The sequence below is a fragment of the Phalacrocorax aristotelis genome, chromosome 2 (genome assembly GCF_949628215.1).
Source record: "Phalacrocorax aristotelis chromosome 2, bGulAri2.1, whole genome shotgun sequence".
Taxonomy (NCBI): Eukaryota; Metazoa; Chordata; class Aves; order Suliformes; family Phalacrocoracidae; genus Phalacrocorax; species Phalacrocorax aristotelis.
The window spans coordinates 45,334,482-45,356,419 of NC_134277.1; the positions used below are offsets into that span (position 1 = coordinate 45,334,482).

General features: G+C 42.2%; 1 protein-coding gene and 1 long non-coding RNA gene across 3 annotated transcripts in view; one reads left to right on the forward strand and one right to left on the reverse strand.

Moving 5' to 3' along the window:
* Positions 1 to 2,576: 2,576 nt before the first annotated feature.
* Positions 2,577 to 16,510, reverse strand: LOC142052739 (uncharacterized). The gene is made up of 3 exons (XR_012658963.1): positions 14,921 to 16,510; positions 7,366 to 7,502; positions 2,577 to 7,012 (listed from the first exon to the last, which is right to left on the reverse strand). It is a non-coding gene; the product is annotated as an uncharacterized LOC142052739 (long non-coding RNA).
* A 689-nt stretch (positions 16,511 to 17,199) lies between these two features.
* TGFBR2 (transforming growth factor beta receptor 2) overlaps positions 17,200 to 21,938 on the forward strand; it is a 67,155-nt gene continuing 62,416 nt past the window's right edge. For both annotated transcript variants that reach the window (XM_075083293.1, XM_075083295.1), the window contains exon 1: positions 17,200 to 17,329. In XM_075083293.1, the coding sequence (XP_074939394.1) occupies positions 17,236 to 17,329 (94 nt within the window). In that variant the 5' untranslated portion in view covers positions 17,200 to 17,235. The remainder of the gene's footprint in view (positions 17,330 to 21,938) is intronic.

The following is a 21,938-nucleotide window of genomic DNA, read 5'->3' on the forward strand; positions in this document are numbered from 1 at the left end:
TGGTCTCACCAGGGTGGAGTAGGTGGGGAGCATAACCTCCCTTGTCCTGCCGGCCACACTCCTATTAATGCACCCCAGGACACCTTGGCCACCTTGGCCACGAGGGCACATTGCTGGCTCAGGGTCAGCCTGCTGCCCCCAGCACTCCCAGGTCCTTCTCAGCAGAACTGCTTTCCAGAGGGTCAACCCCCAGCCTGTACTGGTGCATGGGGTTGTTCCTCCCCAGGTGCAGGACCTTACACTTGCTTTCGTTGAATTTCATGAGGTTGCCCTCGGCCCAGCTCTCCAGCCTGTCCAGGTCTCACTGAAGGGCAACACAGCCTTCTGGTGTATCAGCAGCAAACTGAGCAATAGACCTGACTGAAATTCATACGACAGCAAGCCAGCTGGAAATTTGTGGCTGACACAGATTTCTGTGGAGAGGAGGAGTAAAAGTTCCTTCACACCAATCAGGGGTTGTTGCCTTCGTTGTTCATATAGCAAGACAGTAGTTGTATTTCTATAAAGCTCTCCCCCAGTTTCCCTTTCCATCACCATTCTGGCTGCATTATTTTTCTGGCTAAGGGACATAAATTGGCAAAACAAAGCCTTGCTATGCTTTGGGACAACCTCACTGCCTAAACTCAACATCTGATGTACGTAGTTAGTTCACAAAGTAGATCAAGTAAAGTCTTGTAGAAAATATGTATTTATGTATGACTGTCAATGTTTTGGAGTAGGGCCTGTTTTTCATGCTGTGCATTTAGTGATCTATATCATTAGATGAAAATTGCCAACTGCAATTCCATGTTATCACAGTGGACACTCACCATAGCAATTTTAATTTTAATTTTAATTTAAAGGTTGGGCCAGATGACCTTTTGAGGTCCCTTCCAACCTGGGCTATTCTATGACCCTATGATTAAATGAATGATTTGCTCTATTTCATGTATGTCACAGCTGCAAGAAAAAAAGAAATAATCATTTCAAACTGCCAGTGTTGTAGAAAAACTGGGTAAGCAGGCAGGCACATGCAGCACAGTCATTACTTGTGTGAGCCATTCATGGGAAGAGCCGTTTTCCCATTCATAGGGATTATTGCTGCAGAAAATGGGCAGCCCAGAGAGTTTAGACAAGGCATTTGGTATGAGGTTATTTAATAAAAATTACACAAATTACTACATCCCTGCCAGACTGAAGTTGTTTGTCCCAAGATAGACCCCATGAGGCTGAAGCCATGGCTCTTCCTTTCTGCCATACCTGGAGGAATTTCTACAAGAAATTCAAATTTATCCAAGTACAAAGAGCCTGGTACAAATGGCAGGTAAGCTCAGAGAGGAGGAAAGATTAGTTCAAACCAAGAAAGCTGAAGAACCTCACTTTCCTAGTAGCCATGGATTAGAGGAGTGCTCTGCCCTGATCTCACAGCCAGTGAGAAGAAGCAGCTGGAGCTTGACAGACAGAGCTGCTGCCCACACTTTTCCCACTATTCTCGCACTCTTTCAGAGATGCCTGGAAAAGATTAGTTGGTTTAGTCTGACCCACATTTTTTTATTCTAACTTACTCCAGTAACTTGTATTTAGTTGCAACTTCTATTTTCTCAATCTAAAAACATCAAGAAATACAGACTCAATTACTGCCTGCAACAGTTTATCCAATGATCTGTCATCCTCACAATTTTTAAAAGAAAGTATTTAAATTCAAAGGCATCTTTTTAAGCTTCTAGTCATTGGTTATGTGTGATTTTTTTTCCCTGGTATTTTCTCTAGATGAGGGTAACCAATGGAGACTTCTCAGTCTTTTTCTAGGTGGCCCTCTCCTACTTGTGAAGGTGACTTCCCACTCTAAATTAATCTATAACAACATAAGCCAGGAATAAAACTATCGAACAATGTCCATGGAGATACAGCATTTGTTTAACTCAAATAATTCATTTTAGTTTTGTATTTTGCTTAGCACAGAAGATTCTCCCCCATCATCATCTTTCTGTAGAGACCTTGGAGATTGTTAGAATACAGCTAATGTATGACCATGGACATATCATTCTGTCCCTCACCATTCATCTAGCCTTGTAAGACTACAACCCTTCGGGATGATACCTGTACTTTCATGGTACTTAAATTTATTTTTGTACAATAGCTAGCACCGATGTCCTGATCTCACTTGTATGTCTTTGTAACAGTTAAAGCTAATAATTGATGAGAAAGCTCTGATGAGAACAAGGAAATACCAGTTCTTCAGTCTCTGCAGGTAGGAATATACAGCACTTCCAATGCTTTGTAAGCTCTTAAAATCCAACCACTGGCCATACTTTTTCATTTACATACAATGACTTCTATTGGATGTGGAAAATATCAACAAGAAAAATAACTTAAGAAAACAAGCTAATGTGGCAAGTCGTTTACGGTTACTTATGCCATTCTTTCTATCTTCAGCTGTTCTGATTAATCTTTTGAACCCTGCCACAAAAGCTGCTGTGTTCTTTATAGCAGGATGGTAATAACAGTCACCTTAGTTATTGCCAGTGCTTCTGAAACCTAAAAAGTTAATGTGAATGAAAAAATAAATTGCATGTTTTCTTTAATGAGAAAGTTGCTTTATTTTGTAAATTATATTCTTTCTCCATTCAAATCTGGAGAAGATTCTTCAGGGCAGCCTGAAAATGACCTTTAGTGTTTTTCTAAGTATTCCTCCATTCTGCCATTTCAAGGGCAAAATGGGTTGTGCAGAGGGAAGAAGAGTGGCAGTAAAACCAGGAAGATAAAAGCTTGACAAAATTCTAAATATTTTTAAAATATTTTAATGGAAGATGCTTAGGAATGAAATACCGTTCCCTTTCAAAGCATACAAAACATGTATTTATTTAAATTTCTTTAAAAGCCTTCACCAAATCTGTCCTTTCTGATGTCACAGATAAGGGGAACTCCTGGGGAATATGGGACTAAGCTGGTTGATTCAACAGATCATCTTAGTGAAATCGTAAAGAATGTTTATTCTGCAACTTCTTCAGCTCAGGGAAACCTGCTATATTTGCTGCTTCCCTGTTTTCTTTCCTATGTGGAACAGCAACACAGAGGAATCATTTCTCAGGGGTGTCACAAAAAACAAATGCATGGATCCAACGGCTGTAGCTTGCACTGAAGGAAAACAACATTCCTGATCAGCTGAGCAATATGAAGTGCTTATGCTCCCAGTGTAAGAGTTCTTGCTACCTGGTAAGACTTCAGTAGTTTAGGATTGCTGATACTAGAAATTACAAAATTGCCCAGAGTAAATAACAGTAAAATGGTTACAGTTCCTGGAAGAAGGTTTAGTATTTTGCTTTAGTATTAAAAGCAGCACCTTGCTAGTTGAGCTAAGGGAGCACTAATGCCTTTACCCTTTCCAGAAGGATGAATTCCAGACTGAATCCTGATTGTCCAATGTAGATTGGCATTAGCAAAGACAAATAAATCCACAGATATCTCAAGACACTGATTTGATCTCTTTGATCCTGATTACGATTCAAGAACCTCTGAGCAAGGCATGGTTTGTTCAAGGAAGAAGGTTGGACACCTTTGAATTTGACTGCCCATGTTTTATTCTTTGCCACAGCTCAGAGGAAGACCCCAGCACCTGTGGAACTCTGCTAAGCAAGCTGCAAAGGTGCCTGAGCTTGAACACTAACCTTATTACAAATATCAGTCAGTTTTAAAAAATGCATTTGTGCAGTGCTCCATCTGAACAAGTCATATGTGTACAGCACTCTTCTCCAAAGTAAGGCCAGATGGCACTGTTGCAAAAACTCCTGCTAATTCTGCTAATCTGTGTTTGTAAACTGGTAGTCCTTGAAAAACTGCTTGTTGTCACTGATGAGCCATTTCTTTCTAGTTCTCACCAGTAAAATTTGCTTTCCTGGCTTTAACCTCTCTGTGAAACCATTGTAGGTAAGTCTGCTGCCACAGCAATCAAACAAAATATTGTACAGTGCCAAAACATTATGCTACAAATGAATTCTCAGCACATAACTCTCCAAGAACATCTTTCCACCCAGTTAAAAAGGGGTGGGACTTTTTCCCTCATTTCCCTTGGCAGTCTCTCCAACAACTCTCTACCTAATTAAAACAATTCTATTGCAGATTATTTTGCCTGAATTTACTTTACTGAAAGAAACTAAGAGTTTTAAAGCACATTTGGAGGGTACAGTACAGGAAAGAAAAGACGTACTAAGTAAAAGGCCGGACAAGTTGTGGCCTGTGAAAGAAAAAATAAGCTAAATATCAGCTTGTTCCCAAATATCCAGCAGCTCACAGAACTTTAAAATCTGCCTTTTTTTTTCTTTCAATTTTAAGGTAAGGAAAGATTTTTCCATGAATTGTACGCATACCCATACTGAAGCATTGCCATCAGCCTGAACAGTCTTTTTGCAGTAGAAGATGTAGAGACACTAACACTCCTAGAAAAGGCAATGTACAACTGAAGAACAAGCTTCACTGACTGGAAAGGGCTCACCTTTCCCTCTGCCTTGTGGTGCTGGAGGTGGTTCTGCAGAGGCTGCCCACAGGGCTGTCCTGATGGCTCTGGAAGGGTTGCACAGGGGTGTGCTGCTGTTTCTTGAGGGAAAAATCCACCATCATGGTTTCTTACAGAATTTGATTCTTCCCTTAATTAAGGACTTGTGCATGTATTGTAATGAAGTTGTTTTCTGCATAAAAGCCTGAAGCATTTCACAGTGCTAAGGAACTTCTGCTTATAGAAAAGCCAGTAAGTGGAAAGAGTTAAAAACATGACCTTGGTAACAATGTCCTTCACTTTATCCAGGTACTTCTTTGCTCACTTCCCAATTGCTGGAGAGCATCCCACATAGTTATGTGAGCCTCACAGTGCTGTTGTGCTGTGTGGATGACTCCTTCAAAAATGCTCCCTGCCCCTTTCATAAATGTGAAGTATTCCAAGTGTCTTACTGTCCAGTGACGTGGTCATTTACTATCTTGTTCCTCACAGAACAATTTTTTTAATGTGTTTAAATCTTAAATCTCTTGTCTATACTCACATGGTAGGAGTAACAGAAACAGAGCTTAGAGATGACCATAGGAAACTGCATTAATTTCTTCCCCTTTCCTTCCTTACACAGCCTAACCTACATGCACAGTAGCATGACATGACAGGTGCTGCTGCATCTGCAGATTTTCCCAGGGCTCTGTTCTGATCTCTAAAGTCTGATGGAGTCTTTTTCTCTTGCTGCTTTTTTAAACACTTAACCAGCTGTCATTATCAGGCCTCTGAAATGAAATTCAGATATATGAAGATTTCCTTCATCTGACACAATGAAGTTTCACACAGACTCTGAACAGAAACCACTGGCTGACAACAGCTCAGGAGCACTGTACAGCTTTGTGGAGGAGTGCTAGGTTAGAAATCAGAGGCCACTGAGGCTGCTTAACAGTGACCACAGCCACCCCCTGCTACTGATAGCATTTCTTTCTACATGGCTGGAGAAGCGACTGTTTATACAAATAATCTTTATCACACTTTTACCAGGAAATTGCTTAACGTGTATCTGAAGCTGAGCATGTTCAAGTTGAGCTCATTTCATTTCAAGCCAACTGTGTTTCTGTGCTGCTCAGTGAGCACAAACCATTCAATTTTAATTTTGTTACAAACAAACAAAGATAACTAATAACATACGCTTTAGAAAGACTCTTTTTCCTGGAGCAAGATGTTTTCCAAAACCCTTTCCAACATAGAGCTAAGAGCAAAAACTTTTCTTAAAAACTCCCTGTGAGAGCCTGGGGACTCAGCCCTGTGCTCTGTGTACATTGCTGTCCTCTCCTTTGGACAACCACTGTTCTGAGCCATTCAGCACACCATTAGCTCTTACCCGCTTGGGTTGGACCTAGGCTTTACACAACAGCAGAAACATAAAAATCATTGCCTTGTAATGGCTTGGCGGTCCACTCTCATCTGTTATCTTATCTCAGTGCTAAATCTGTTAGAGAAAACAACCCACCATTCCAGAAACAACTCCTAGTGTGTATGAGGTCAAACCAAACAAGGACTTTTTTCTGGACGTTTGTTGGGTTAGTACTAATTAGAAAAGGCCTTGTGTCTAAAGAAATAAAATGTGATCACCAAATGGAAATATCTACAGACCTAAGGTGTCTGACTGGAAACAAAATGTTAGGCATGTAGGAATAATTCCTGAAAATTCCAGCTGGCATTAATCTTACCTAATTGACCTAAATCCCTTTTTAAAATCAGTGTCAAGAAAGCAAGACTCTACTGATTTCAATGGGACAAAGGTCTGACCTTAAATTTTCTACATATAGAGTTTTCAAAAATAGCTGGAAATAGAGCTAAACCAGAACTACAGCCCTAGACCTCAAAGCTTTGAGGAAGCTTTGGTTGGAAGACAAGCTTTGCAGCTGGGCTTTGATCGGAACAGAGTAAGCCCAAACCTAGCATGAGATCTCCTGTGAATGCTGAAGAAAATAGTGTTTGGATCCAGATTCAGACTTCACTACTTGGGCCCCATCTCCAAAAATGGTGTAGATGAAGGGCAGAAGTGGCTGTCTGCTGTAAAAGGAGGCAGAAAGCCCCCCACCAGTTGTGTACTCTGAGCAGCCTAGCTGCCTGTGTACAATAGTATCGACACAGCAGGGTTAAGCCCACAAGGAAGTCTCTGCGGTAAACTGGCTTGCAAAAGCTGAAAGTGGTGTGCATCCTTTGTAGCACAATAGCAGAAGGTTATTCTGTAGCTGCTGCAAAACAACCTCTAATTCCTGTCTAGGGCTGCAAATGCAGCCTTTGCAAAATATGTGTTAGGCTTTGAAACTAAAGTTCACACTGGTTCCTGCTTATCGTATATTGGCTTACGCACTCTATCAGCACCTGCCAGTTCGCAGTTGTCACCACTTCTTTCACACCTGGAAGCTCGTGTTGCTGGTCTATGATTGGCACTGAGTTAAAAGTAGTAGGTGGTGATGTTAGCAAGCCCCAGATGAATCACATTTGATACTGCAGATGTCTTCTTAAGAGTCATCAGCATGAACACTGCAAAGAGAATGATGTTTGCACCTGAAAGGCCACGTAGAAGAAAACATACTAGAGTTATGAAGTACATATATCGTTTATGGTGCTTTTCACCTGGGAAGCAAAGTATGCCTTATATACCCTAATATATGTCTCATCCACATTGTGGGGCAGTAATTATTACTTCCACATCACACATGAGAAAACATGTACACACAGTTATCCCCCATCTTGTCCCTTCATGTTCCACACACAAAAGTCAACAACAGAACTAAGAATAGGTGTACAACCTTGTCTAAACATCTGCTCACTGCTGCTAGAAAAGGGGCTATGATTTTAGGTCATAACAATCACTCATGAGAAAAGAAACTTACCTGTGTTTCCCAGGGGTCTTTTTCTCCACCAAGCATACCAGCTGAGGATCTTCAAGCACTTCACAGAGAGTGGTGTGTCTCTTAGTCTATGAGAATCATTGGGTTTCCTCTGATTCTTAGAAAGCTCGTATGGCTCCCTGGAGAGAGGTGCAGGCTGTCAGCATGCATGGTGAAACTGTGATAATTTGTAGCTTGAGTGGTCTATTCCAATGCAAAAAAAAAAAAGTATTTTGCAAAAAATAGTAGGGGAAAAAAAGACTGAGGTCCTCCTAGTGGCTATCTCCGGCCATTGTCTCCAGTTGAAGATTATGAGTTACACCTATGGCTGCTTGACTGCAGCTCAGTGAGGTAAAGGTCTACTTGTCTGTGTAGAACAGGCAAAATGGTACCTTGCTCCCTTCATCACTTCCATTAGCTGCCTGCCTTCTGGTTGCCAGTGAAGCCCCTTCAAAGGCATGGCTTCCTCTGCCATGAGGTGGGTGGACAGTAAGCAGAAAACAGGAAAGCAACAGAGCTTGGCTCCATGCTCCAGCTGTATCACGCAATATGACTGCAGCTGGTCCCATTTGTCATGGCACATGGAAGGAACTGTGACTTTCAGGAGATGTTCTGCATGACTGAAGAGTTTTGGAGACTGTGTACTATTAAATGATTGGCTTGGTATGGGGAAGGACAGGAACAATACTTAAGCTGTTCGTGTAAATTTGTTCTTTGCCAGGTTCTTCTTGTTCTCACTGACACCCAAGAGGATGAGCAACATCAAAACTAATCAATTAGCAAAAGCTAGATATCCAAGTTCTTAAAGAGTACAAAACAGCACTTACTCAATGTATTTGGTGTAGAAAGGCAGTAATGAAAAGCCTCTTGTCAATGATATGACTGGTGCACCAGCAAACTTCACTCCCAGTATTAAAGGCAATTCAGTTCATATCTACCTTTTAAATTCTTTTGCCCGCTGCAGCTAAGCAAGGAAAGAAATTCAACAATGACCTAGTAGGTGTTTTAGCTTGCTTTATTTTCCTGGAATCTTTATTGATTTTAAGAAACTTTACATGAAATACCACATAAAATCTTCCACAAGAGCCATGGAGGGTGATCCATACAGGATGGGCAGGGACACCTACCCCAGCATTCATTCAAGGGGCACAGCAACCCAAAGCAAGTATGTCAAACCGTGCTAGCTGGGGCTGTTGTCCAGCAAGACGGGCAGTGAGCTGAGTGGGCTGAACAGGCAGTGATAGCTGGCAGGAACTCAGAGAGGCTAGAAATAGCAGCAGGGAGACTGGAAGAGAGGACTTGGGAACTGGAAGGAGCAGGTGAGAGAATGCACTGATGGCAGGGGAGAAAGCAGGACAGAAAGGAGATGCTGTGAGACTGAAACATACAGCTACAGCTCTGGGTTATGACAAAAGTCTGCTGGTGTTTTAGCTTCCAGTTTAGTAACATGGAAGATAAATCTTCACTGCAGTCAGCATAGGCTCTTTGAATGTGGATCTGAGTGCATAAGTTAGCCTAATCTATTTTGTCCCCTCTGGGTCTCCCAAGGAGAGTGTGTCTTGGTGCAGCATTCATCTGAGCTAATGACCCAGTCCCTGGGAAGGGTGGAAGATCTCACAGCCAGGGCACACTGTGGGGCAGCACCAGATGTTCAGCACTCACATGAGTCACTTTCTGCCATTGCTGCAAATTAAGCTCATTTTTGAAGTGAAAATAGGATCTATACTCCCCAATATGCCACTAAGCTTCATGAGCAGACCAGAGAGGAATGGAAACAGGTTCTGTACAGGAGGCCAAGCTCATTCTGCAATGCCAACCCCAGTTCAGCCACACTCTGCCAGCACCACACACATGCACAATTGCACTGGTAGAAAAAATTAGACCTTGGTGCCATGGCTTTTTGGAGGGCTTTACATATCAGCTTATCAGCACATCCAAGAATAGCTAGAAGGAACTGTTGAAGGCAGTAATGGAATGGAGACCAGCCTGGGCTGGGACTCTTCTTTGTGGTTAACAGGTCAAATAAAAGAGCTGTAACATATATTATGCCACTCCCATTTCACAATGCCCTTCAGTCCAGGATTTGACCAAAGGACACTATATTAGACCCAGAAGTTTTACTACTGATAAATTAACTGAGTGGTGTTGTTGCTAGCTGTGAAACTAATAGTCAGGAATATCTTCTGAATGAAATGTTAAGGTGCACACACAAACATACAAGCAGACATACTTTTGAACAAACAGTTTGTTAAATCTAACAGTACCATACTTTGAAATAGCAATAATTACAAAGATGTTTAAAGAAGGGTTTGTTTTAAAATAGCAGTCTCTAATTGACACCCAGAGGAAAAGTCAGTGGGGATAGATTAAAACACTCAGAACAAATAAACTGAAACAAAAGAAGGAAAGATATATTAGAGAATAAGAGAAATAAGGGAAAGGAACCCAAGGAAAGGAGGCAAAAGGCAACAAAATGAAGAAAAGACAGACATGCCAATTCAGAACAGCATGCCCTTTAAAGGAAAAACATTGAAATCATACAAGAGTAGCATCATGCAGGCAGCTGTAAATTACTTTTCATTTGTGATGGAGATTACTAAAGTTGATTTTTCAGTCTTTTCATATTTTTGAATCACAGTAAGGAATCATCAAGGAAAGGTAGAGATGAAAAACAGGCTAATATTTATGGCAAGCAAATACATGCATCAAATAGTAAGTGCTATAAAAGCTCTTCAGAAAATTCAGTATGACTTCAACAGTATCTCTTCACTCACTAATGAGCAGCACTATGCTTTTCTGTACAACATCCCACCCTGTTGCCTAGCTGTCTTTTTTACTTCACCGTAAAGCTTACAAACTCCTTAATTTCTATTCAGTTTTCATATTAGATAGGCAGCGGTCCGTCAGGACAGGGTGGCTCCAGCCACTGCATGAGTCAGAGAGAAAACAGTGGTAGCACTGGACAAGATGTGTCCTTATCAATACTTCAAAGCATGTAAAGAGACAACAAATACTCACACTTTCATCCCTCATCAGTCTCAATTGCATCTTGATTTGCAGGAAGCAGGAGAATTATCAAATCACTTTCTCCAGCCACAGGTCACCAGAGACATAAAAATGTTCTTACAGACAGAGCAAAGCTGAGTGAGAAAAGTTATGTAGCTTTGTATAGAAGGGAAGACTGACTTTAAATTAGCAATGCTCATTTGTTCCCTCACTGCAGTCAGTATCTGGAGATAGAACCTGGGGAATTGACACTCCAGAACTGCCAAACCGACAGAAAATGCATAGAGTTTTTTCTCCCTAGACAGTGGAGTCAATCATGCATCTTTTATTAACTGCAAAGCATCTAATTCTCAGTTACATTAAGGATTATTTATAACACTTTAATATTGTAAAAGGATAATAAAATAGGTGTAAATTGCACTAAAGCTTTCTCTAATAGCCTCTATATTGATACATTGATGCAGAGAGCCTTGAATACCACTGAGGCTGTGGATTAACAGGCTCTCCCTAATCCTTGCAGAAGTCTTCAAATGCCCCCAAGGCTTGTCCCAATCTACCAGACTGAGTTGGTATCCTTCACACCTATTTAGAGTTTCAGGTGAGCTCTGTGTAGTTTTCACTGCCCTGTATTAAACAGCTCCAGCAGAATTGAAACTATTGAGCCCAGCTAGTCTGGCCTGAGCTCTGAAGAGAAATGCCTGCCCAACAATCGGGGCTAGTAGGATTGGATGGAAAGCGTATTCCAACTGGAGAGATATCATACCAGCTGGAAGATGTGGGGGACTGTGGTATGTGCACAGCCTGAAAATGGGGCTCACAGGCTAGTTTGGTGACGGTCTCAGACACAGAAAAGGAGAATAGCAAAGTTGAATTATGTTAGCTGAGTTATTTGCAAGCTATGGTTAGCCCATTTGTTCCAGGGTCAGCTCTGTTGGAACAACATCCAACTCCCAGGCATTCTGGATCCTTCTGTACTGCTTGCTTCTGACCTCTAAAGCACAGTAGCCACCTTCTGTGACCACAGATCATAAAGTTGCCTTGCAGATAAAAATTATGGAACCATGCATTTCCTTCCTGAGAGGAACAGCTGTGCTATCGCAAATAAATTTGTTTAAAGATCCTGGTCAAATGAGTCAGTTTAACATCATCAGTGTTCTGCATTCCTGAACAACACAGACATGATCTTCTGCTTGGTGGGGCGGGAGGATACTTTCCTCAGTTCTGGGGCTTTGCGGTTGAAGTATTGGGATTCTTTCAGATTAGATTTAGGGATATACTCTATCATAGACTCACAACTGCCTTCTGTTCCAGTGGGAAAAATGAAACAGAAGGGCCTCTGTGTTATGCTACTTAGGTTCTTTGATAGCTTCAGATACTTTCTGAGGCTTGGCATCCAATGTTCAAATTCTTTCTAATGAAGAGCCTAAAATAACATGCTTTGATGATAATAAATACTACAAATTATGTGGTAAAGGAGACAGCTTCCACAAGTAACTACATTTTTGACCAACTTAAATTATCTCTGAAGTATATCTGTAATAATTTGGTTCCATGTCTTTTCAAAATGCCACTTCATCTAGACTTAGTTTTACTAGTCCTTTGTACATGTAAAAGAGTTAAGACAAAAGATAGAACATGCTTATGGAAATGTGCAAGGTTTTTCCACAGCTTAGACATCCATTGTGAGAAGTACAAGAAACTGAAGAAAAACGTATAAAATTCTCCAAAAGTCCTTTGCTTTTGGAAAAATAGAATGGAATTCTTCATGTAAAAGGTTGTGTAGTGAGGTTAACAGTGCTTCCTGCTTCTGGCAGGGCCAGAACCACTGCAAGAACAGCATCTCTTCTGACACTAACATACTTCTGCTTTCACTATCGGGGGTATTTATACATACACAGTAAACACAGAACAAGCCAATTCAGTGAAGCTTAAAAACGGTTGATTTGCATTATACCTAAGTCAGAGATTATGTGAACAGCAGTGCCCTGAGAGTCTAGAGCTAATCTGAATAATATTTCAAAACTTTATTTTGCCAAGTGTCATTCAGGAGATTTGTACAGAAAATATTACTAAGATAAATCTTGAAGATAACATTATTCTTGTTGCCTCTGATGTATGCAGGAGTTGATAACAAGCTGATTGCCTCCTTCTGATGGATGATTACACACAACAGATGTTTTAATTTGATTATATCTGGGAGATAAGCATAATGCTTTGTTAAGTCCAAACGCTTTTTATGCGTCTTTCAAAACATTTTGCGATGAATGTAACCTTTTGTAAATGTCCTTGCTGGAGGCTGCATGTGTTCTCATAATGGTGCAAATTATTAGTAACAAGTTGAAACCAGTGATTATGCAAAAGAATAAAACTGCATTTATTAGTAGCTGTAATTCTGTGCCCTATGATAACCTAAATTAAGAGAGAGATACGATGCATGCTGTGATACAAGGCACAACGGTTTAATACTGCTCCAAAGAGGACTATGTGTTCTTCAGTGAATGATGCACAAGACAGGCAGAGCTTTCATCAACAATGCTGAAAGGCCAGTACTTCATGCCAAGCACCCTCAGTTTGAAAATTACCAGGCCAATGTCACCTTTGTGAACAAAGCGCTGCAGGGAACAGAAGTTTTGGGTTGCAAATAATACAGGGTTGCAAAATTTGACTTTGATTTGAACTGAAATGCCAAAATTTCCCTGAAAATAAACCTCTTCCTTCACTGCAGTGAAATCAAAGTGTTGCATGTTTTGTTTTTATAGATAATATGGAGAGAACAAAAAAATTTCGAAACTAATTGGCTGCTTCAAAACAAAAACTGAACTGTATCATACCAAAAACATCAAAACGGGACGTGTCAACTTTTCAAAGCAGATTTCCTACTTTTCTTTTGAAAGTGGTTATGACAAAACTTATTCAGTCATCAATGGTTTTATTTTGGTCAAACTGCTTATTCGAGTTACTCCATTAATAGTTTTGTCAGGGCAATATCAGCATACTATGTGTCCGATTGCCTTGTTTCATTCCAAACAAAAATCACAGGCATTAATTCCAATGATTGCCGGTCAGTAAAGCATCTTGTAGCTTAGATTATGTGATGTATACAATTCAAATAATATTTTCTTTAGGATTCATGTCATCTAACATCAGATACCTAAAATGCAGATGTCCGGGCTAACTGTGCTCTCTGTTGTCAGCTTATGTGTCTAGAGGTTTTTAAAATATCTAGACCCCTCTCCATCCTTTGATGACTGAGGGAATGTAGGTGACCTAATACCTTGCTGCCACCATAATGGCGTTCTGTTCATCCAGCCTTTGTCCTCCATCCTTTGGTCCTTGAACCTGATCTGGCACTCGCCCACTACAGTCAAAAAAATGAGACTGCTCCTTTAGATGGCAGCAAAGGTGCTAGGTTGTTTCAGCCATCTCCTGGAACCTCCCTCTGAGGCTAACTTTTACACAGATAAGGCAAGGTGAGATGTCTTCACCCTAAGCCACATACATCAGCTTTATATAGGCATGAGCATTATGTTGTGTTAGTGCAGCTGTATAGGTCTTATTTAAATCTAAGTCAGTGGATCTGGGAAATAGCCTATTGTGGGATTCTTAAAGCATCACTGGAGCTAATAAACTAATGAAAATAATGGCTTTACTGGGCACATCAGCAGTTCTTGGCAGTGGGTTGAATGATATTGAGTTAAAAGCGTATGTTGCATACAGGGAAACGACAGTTTTTAGTAACAATGCAAGTTTTGTGGAAGCTTGAAAGGGTTCTTCATATGAGAATAATGATGTAGATCGCATGGGATTTTGACAGAAATATGATACTGCAAGCTAAGAAATGGTTGGAATACTAAAGAGAGATCATTTGTACTCAGTAATTTTTATGGTCTGTTTTAAAAAGCTGTACTTAAAAACTGCAGCAAAAAGCACTTAGCTTGTCTTCACTAGGAGACCCTTAGTACATGAGGTACTATCTGGTTTGTGTTCCGGGTATCTTTTTATTAAGGCTCAGAAAGAAAACACAATATTCTGTGCTTTAATATTTTTTTTATTTTAAATTTAATATTTGGCCTTTCTGAGTAGTGAACTGAAATTAGTTGACCCTTCCTTACCCTGTCAGGCTGGAGTTAATTATTTACAGCTTTAATCTGCGGCTCTTTGAAGCGGGCTCTTTCTTACCTCAGTCAGGCTGAGGTTAAATATTCACAGTTTCAGTCTAGAAGTAAGTAATAAACTGCCATCTGCAAATAGGGAACTGGGAACTATGAACAAGGAAATGGAAAGAAATGACCAGCTTAGTCTTGTTTTATATATTTTGCTTGTCCAGGAAATCCTGATTAAGCTGCATTTGGGCCCTAACAGGGAGGCTTATAGTACTCAAAAAGGCAGGACGTAAGCTTTTGTTAATAAGCCTGTCTGGGACAAATCTGTGAACCAAATTGGAGTTTACTTCAACTTCCACATTGACTTTTGGTGACAAAGTTACTCCTCCACTGAGGATATCCAGGCTAGATATATTCCTTCCCCCCAAAAGCTTTCTAGTAGCACCTACCACTCTCATGGGCTCTCTGAACACCCAAAGGGAAGCTGTAGCACAATCCTCAGTGCATGATGAGTCTGTGGAAATAAAAACAATGCTTATCAGGAAATATCAGGCTTCTGAAAGCCACTGTAGTAGACTCCTCACTTACTGGGTAACAGGCGCCGTATCACCTCACGTGGGAGAGAGGGGCTGTGATGCCAGGCCGCATACAGGGATGTGAGACTACTGGGGACATGAGTACAGCCCTCTCCAAGGCCTCCATCTCCTGCAAGCCCATCTGCTACTCCCAGACCCCAAGTGATACAGGCTGGTCAGAAGGTGCCCATGTAGGAGAAGAGCCATGGCGCTCATGCGAGGGAGAGAGATGCAAGTGAGGTGGAGGCCAGCTTGCCAAGTCATGCCTGGATTGTGACAGGATTGAATAGTAACATTAAATCTGTATTTAATGGCTTTTAAGATTCTTTTCATATTGAAAGTTGGTCACCAAAAACTAAGACAGTTCAGTATACACAGCCAACTTTCTAAGCAAACAGCAACTCTTTGGCATCTGCAACTTGCCAACTACAAAGGAGAGAGACTTGTATACAGCATACAGTATACACTGATGGGGGATGAGAAATGCTTTCGTTTAAGTGGATTACTGAAAACACAACCAGCTTCTAGCACAGAGCTGGTGCACAGGAACTGATAAGAATGCTCCAGTCTGTGCTGAAAGGGAAGTCCAACATTTTTCTTACCTCTGGAAGATGGTGACTGAATGAATCTTGACTGTATTTAAAGGGGGTGAGGGAGAAGAAAATGCTTTTGGAGAGGTTTATGAGAATTTGTACCATAAACTGGAACTGCACTGTGAAAATATGCATTTAGGGAGTTTTTAAAACTAAATTTACATAAAATCACAATGAGATTTTTTATGTCTCTTATAGGCCAATTAAATGCATTATGCAAACATTTCCAAATTCATACGGAGTTGATCTGGGACATTCAGCACATGATTACATATATTCCCCCTGAGAGCTTAGCCCTTTTTCTGAAATACCCGAATCTGTACCTCTAACTAGTGCTGTAATCAAGACGAAAGTGAATCACAAAAATTTCAACAGGCACTCTCAAATTATCCCCATGTGTATCAGTTTACCTTTCAACAATGCCCAGCCAATTAACTCAGAGAGGAAGGAAGAGTCTGTGAACCAAAAATGAGTCTCACGACAACTGCTGGCTATGTAACGGCTGGATTTATATTGGCAGAAAGCTCAGGCCTTATTCGGGTTGAGAGTCTGGTTGTTCTTATAGTCTCTGTCTGGGCCATGCAAATCTGGCATCACTGGTGTGGTCCTACTCCCTGAATCCTATGGACAATTTCTCCCTTCTGGAAAAGTCAGAATCGCTGGTAAAAGCTAAACCTGCTTCAGAGTGGAATGGAGATGAACTTCATCTGTGTCGCACAGGCAGCATTTGGGACCAAGTGATGTGTGTCCAGCCCATTTGAGAGCAAAATGCAAAAACAGGGACAGGTGACAAGTTGTCACAGTCAGCTTCAACATCTGCAAGCTGAGTGCCCAGCTAGTCTGTGTGAACGTTTCCTGTTATTACCCTGACTTCAACCTCCCCTGCCCCCTGCTTCAGTTCATCCGGGAGTTACATCCATCTTTCAGATAGCACTTCTGCAGAGGAGGAAACAGGCTGCAGCGGCATCGATAAGGACAGGGATATGGATGCAAGGAGGAGCTCTGGGAAGCCCCCATGCCCTAAATGACAGCACTGACCTGGACACTTTGCAACTCGTGGGGAGAAGGGCCCGTTCGACCTTGAGCTCCCTCGCAAAGCACGCCGCCGCTGCGGGGCCCGGCAGCGGTGCCCGGTCCTCGCCTCGGGAGGGAGGGAGGCGCAGGGCTCCGGGCTGCACGTCGGGGCTGGCCCCGGCGCGCTTGCGGTGGGAGAGCCAGACCTGAGAGGGGCTGGCCTCTGGCAGATGATTGACACCAAACTGGGTGAGGTTTCATGTTGAAAAAAAAAAAAAAAAAAAAAAAAGAAAAAGAAAGAAAGAAAAAGGGCGAGCGCAGGGGAGGGGGTGACTGTGGGAAGGGGGAGAAGGATCTACTGTACGAGTAAGAAAGTCCTGCCCAGCTGTTTGCGAAGTTTAAGATTTCCTGTTTCCCCTGCAGCGCCGAAGTGAAGTTTTCAGTGAGTCACCCGCGGTCCCGAGCAGCGGAGCGGCGCAGCCCGCTCCCCCGCCGCCCTGCCAGCCCCGTCGCCGCCCGCGGCCTCCCCCGCCGCCCGCCCGCCCGGCCCGGCCGCCCCCCGCCCGCCGATCCGGCCCCGCGATGACTCCCCGTCTGCCGAGGAGCCTGCGGCGGCTGCTCCTGCGCCTTTCCCTCTGGCTCCTCATGGGCATCTCGGTCCCTGCTCTGCTTCGGGGTAAGTGCGCGCCGGCCCGGCGCTCCCGCTTGACAGTTGCCGGGGCAGGAGCGGGGCAAGGCGGGAGGCAGGCGTCCGCCGGGGGAGGAGGGGGGAGACGCGGTTGCTAAGAAAGTTTTGAGGCTGGAAACGTTTCGGGAGGGGTGAGCGTGTTTTGTTTATTGCTCTGTTGGAAAGTAAGCGCGGAGGAAAGAAGTGGGAATCTGGGGGTTTCGCGGCGAAAACAGAGGTCCGTCCGCCGGGGAAAGAGGGGCGAGAAAAGAGAGGATTTGGCAGGAAATGCAGCCAGGGTCTGGTCCGGCCGGGGGAGCCCGGAGAGAGCAGCTCGGGAGCTGACTGCTGCCCCCGGGGGGAGCGGCTGCCCGACCCCGCAGCTGCTGCGGCAGCTCCCGCACCTGGTGCCGGGCCGCACCGTGTGCCCGGGGGCGGCGGGCCGGGGGGCGCCAGGCCCGGGGGTCACCGGCCGGCGGCGGCCCGCGCCTCCCGCCCCCTTCGGTGCGTGCCGGCGGGTGCAGGATCCAGCCCCCGGCACCGCTTATTGCGCTGCCCTCTGGGATGGGGAGCAGCTCGTCCGGCACATCCACAGGGGCAGGGGCTAGAAGGTGCCACGGGCACTACATGGCCTGAGCCGGTGAGTCCCAGAGGGGCCTGTGCGTGGCCACAGGGCTCGCTGCTGCGTGGATCGTCAGTTGCTTACCAATAAGTTATTTTACATGTGAGTTTCTGCCTACAGCAGAATGAAGCCGTGATCACGAGCAGCTGGACTGAGTGTAGCAGTCACTCCTGTAGCACTTTGTGCTCATGTTGTTTGATTCACTTTTAATGACACTTTACACCCCTTATTCTGTTTTTACCAAGACATCCTTCAAAAGGTTTTTGAGGTTGTGGCTTGCCGTGTTCTTCATAGGATAATTTGGAACGTACCAAGAATTTAAAGTGCTGCTGCAAAAACAAGGTCCCTGCCCGGAGGAGCTTTCAATCTCGGTCCTACCAGTACTAACCCATGTATGCAAGCTAACTTCTGTAACTGCAAAGTTAGGCCCTAAATCATGTTGCAGTGCAACTGGTGAACCTAAAACAAAAACATAAGATTGCAGCACAACTACATCTGAAACAGGTTTAAAGAATTAAGTAGATTTCTGAGATGTCTTGTGATATCACGTCTAGTTTTAGCCTTCAGGTAGGATGTGCAGACAGCTGAGCTTCTACAAATTTTGCTCTGTGCCCTCTGCTTCTCCCTTGTGGTCCATTCATGGTCAATAATGGTCTCAAAATTGTTGCTAAAACATAATAACATAAACTAGATAGCTCTTCTGTAGCTAATGCCAATAGCTATATACAGTATGAATAACTTCATGCTCCATTAATAATCCTGTCAAAGTCAACAGGTTTTACATACCTGCAAAGTTACTCATGGAAGCTTAGGGCAGATGAAAAAAACAGCTTAAGACACTATGGCATCCCAGGGCTCAAAATTATATTATTTTAAATGTGAGATGTGCGGCTTCTTGTTGACTTTGATGTAAGTTTTATTATGTCTGCTTAATATAAATAATACTCAGCTGGTGATGGCTTTTATTTTGACCCCAGCCCCTAATCTTTTGCAGATTCCCATCACAAAAAGCTTTAAATGAAAAAGCTCCAATTGTGTTAATCGTGTTATTTACTATTACACTTTTTTTTCACTCAGCCAGTATACAGTCTCAAACCATAGGTAGATTTTAAAAATGGACATAGCTGAAGAATTTGTTCTTCTTTCTTGTCGTAGGTCCAGTGAGGAAAAGATGTGTATAGATTGGTTACAATTCAGTATTTTTCATACAGATCTTCATCTGCACCCTACACTAACTAAAACCAGGTAGACCTGTTGTCAGATAATCTATCCTGTAGCTCCAGAGTTCTAATAATCACTGTAGGATTCTGTTGTGTGTACAACAGGAAGAGTTGGTTAGAAAACAATAGTTCTGTGGGGGCAGAAAGTGTGAGGTTTGGATAATGGTTGTTATTTGGCATCAAAATAAAAATTAGAGCTTCCAAATGTTTTGGGGAAAACAGAAAAAAAGAGCTACTTACTTTGTAATAATCAATAGCTCAGCTGTTCAGCGAGGGTGAGGCAGGAGAGAGATGAGTCTCAGGAGAGCTCACTTCCCAGGTATGCCTTCTAACCAGCTGGCTCTTCTTGGTGAAGAAGTTAATAAAGGCCCAGCTAAAATTTCATTTTAACATTCTTCACAGCAAAATGTTAGACAGGAATGGCACACACCCATAAAGATTCTGGACAAAACCACAGATTCATGAGCAGGTCCAAGAGGACTTATCTACTTTGAAAAAGATGCTCTCATGTCCTGTACTACATACAAGTAAATGAAATTTTTTCTGTAGAATAAAGTGACAAGGTGTGATTTTTTTGAATGATTGTGAATGCCATATTGAGCGGTTAGTCAATAAATGGCAATGCAAACCAGCAGTTGCCTACAGAAGAAATCGATGCTGCTGTGTCCAAGTGAATATGAATCTGTAATTTAGCTTTGGGGTATCAAAACCAGAAATTTGTTCTTTGGAATAATCTGTGTAATAATTGTTCATTTCTGAACATCAGGAACATTATTTCTCCATTCAGCCAAACTCTACTTGCGTTATTGTCTCCCTATCTGTTAAAAGCCGCATCATAGTCAGTTAATTTTATAGCAACAAAATCAAATTTAGACCTTCAGATATTTGCAAGAGGGAAGTAAGAGAACAAATATCTTTGTAACGTGGTGGAACATGTTCATAACACGATCGAATCTAAAATGCATTCCAGCCCCCCATTAAAACTGGCAAATTTCCAGTTATTTCAGGAGGGCAGTAGGAATAGAACAGAGATATTATTGCATTTTCTTCTATTTATGGGGTATCTTTGAATTCTCAGACTTTTATACCTGACACTTTGAAAAATCACTTTTATTTAATTGCTATTTTGAGCTATTTTGGCACTAACACGATTCTGTAATATTCAGGTGGTGAACTCCATGTAGGAATGGTTTCTGCTAAAAAATGATGAGCCAGATCTTAAGCTCCTGCAGATGAATATAGTTCCATTAGCATCAGTAGAGTTACACAGAGTTATAGCATGTAAGTTTCCTGAAACCGTTTCAAAAGTAATTTCAAAAGTAATTTCAAAAAAAGGGCAATGGAAGAATTAAGATTTTTTCATATTCATAATATTTTTTCACTTATATTTTATAAACAACTACTATTTTATGACCTATATTTAGACAAACAGCATTGCTTCAAAATTAAATACTCCTTTCTGGAGTGAATTGTTACCGTTTCATATAATGGTAGTTGATAAAAGTTGTCATTGTGACAAGAACTTAGAAGCAAAGATAGTGTCAAGCTCTTACCAGAAGGAAAATTCTTTTTTTTTTTTTCTTTTTTTAGTTGTTTTTATCCCCCCCCCCCATCCCACCCCCAGACTAGGCTTTTAGAAGGGAGTTGCTCTTTTGCAGGGAGAAAAAAACAGAGTGTAGTATCACCATAGCACCAGTTGCTGGAGTTTCCCATGCTTATATTTCCTCTGCAGGATATTTTTTGCATTTGTGGCATAGGAATTTTTTTTGTCAATAATACATGTCCGTGCTATATACACTTTACTAGCATTTACTTTGTATCCCTGTCACTTCTCTGACTTCAGAAGAGTTGTGCCTCAGGGTATAGCAAGAATGAGCAAAAACCAGCTGGTGGGCCCAACTTGTTACTCCCTTGGATTTTGCATAACCAGGTGCATTTGTATCAGCTACGTATGAAATATTATCACTAGTGGAATGACAGACTTTGATCTGAAAGTGGTCCGGGCAGTTTCCACACTGGCTGGCATGGCTACAGTTGAGTGTTGGTGGCACAGTGAAAGTCAGAGCTTCCAGCCACCTTTGTGGCCCCATGGTCCTGGGCTCAGCAGGAGGGACGTGAGTTGTTACAGTCCTGGTCTGCCCATGTTCCTCACGGCCCCTCTGGCACCTGGTGAGCAGAGAAATGAAGGGATATCCTAAGGTGGGTGGGAGACCAGCAGTGCGGTGTCTCCTTTGCCACATAGGAGCCCTTTGACTTTGAAATTACCAGAGCATTGCAAACTCAGTAAAATGGACTAAGATATCAACCAGTTCTGTGCAGATGTTGGAGAGCACAAGGGATTTCCAGCATGGAGTAGTGGAGAGCCAGTCCTGTTGCAGAAAAGAAATTTGGCTGAGTCCTAGTCTAGGAGATTTGGTGCTGATATTTTGGTTTACTTAGCAGGTCTTTAGCCTTAAATTTTGTTGGGGTTTGAGGGGTTTTAATTTCTTTTTTTCCCATAGGATAATGGGAACTGGTTTTTAAACTCTTATTATCACAAATAAAATAAAATGTCATGAAAAAAATACTTGTGCTTTTTATGAACCATAATTCTGGAAGATTAAAATAGACCAAAATAAATCAGAAAGAATATGCCTTGGTTTTGACAGACTAGCTAGAAGTCCTTTTGAAGTTTAACTTCATTGGCAGGTGGAAGTGATAAGAGTTGTATTAAGAAACAGTGGAGAAACTTCTTACTGCAGGGGATAAATTGCTTTTACAGCAAGGAGTGTGCAAA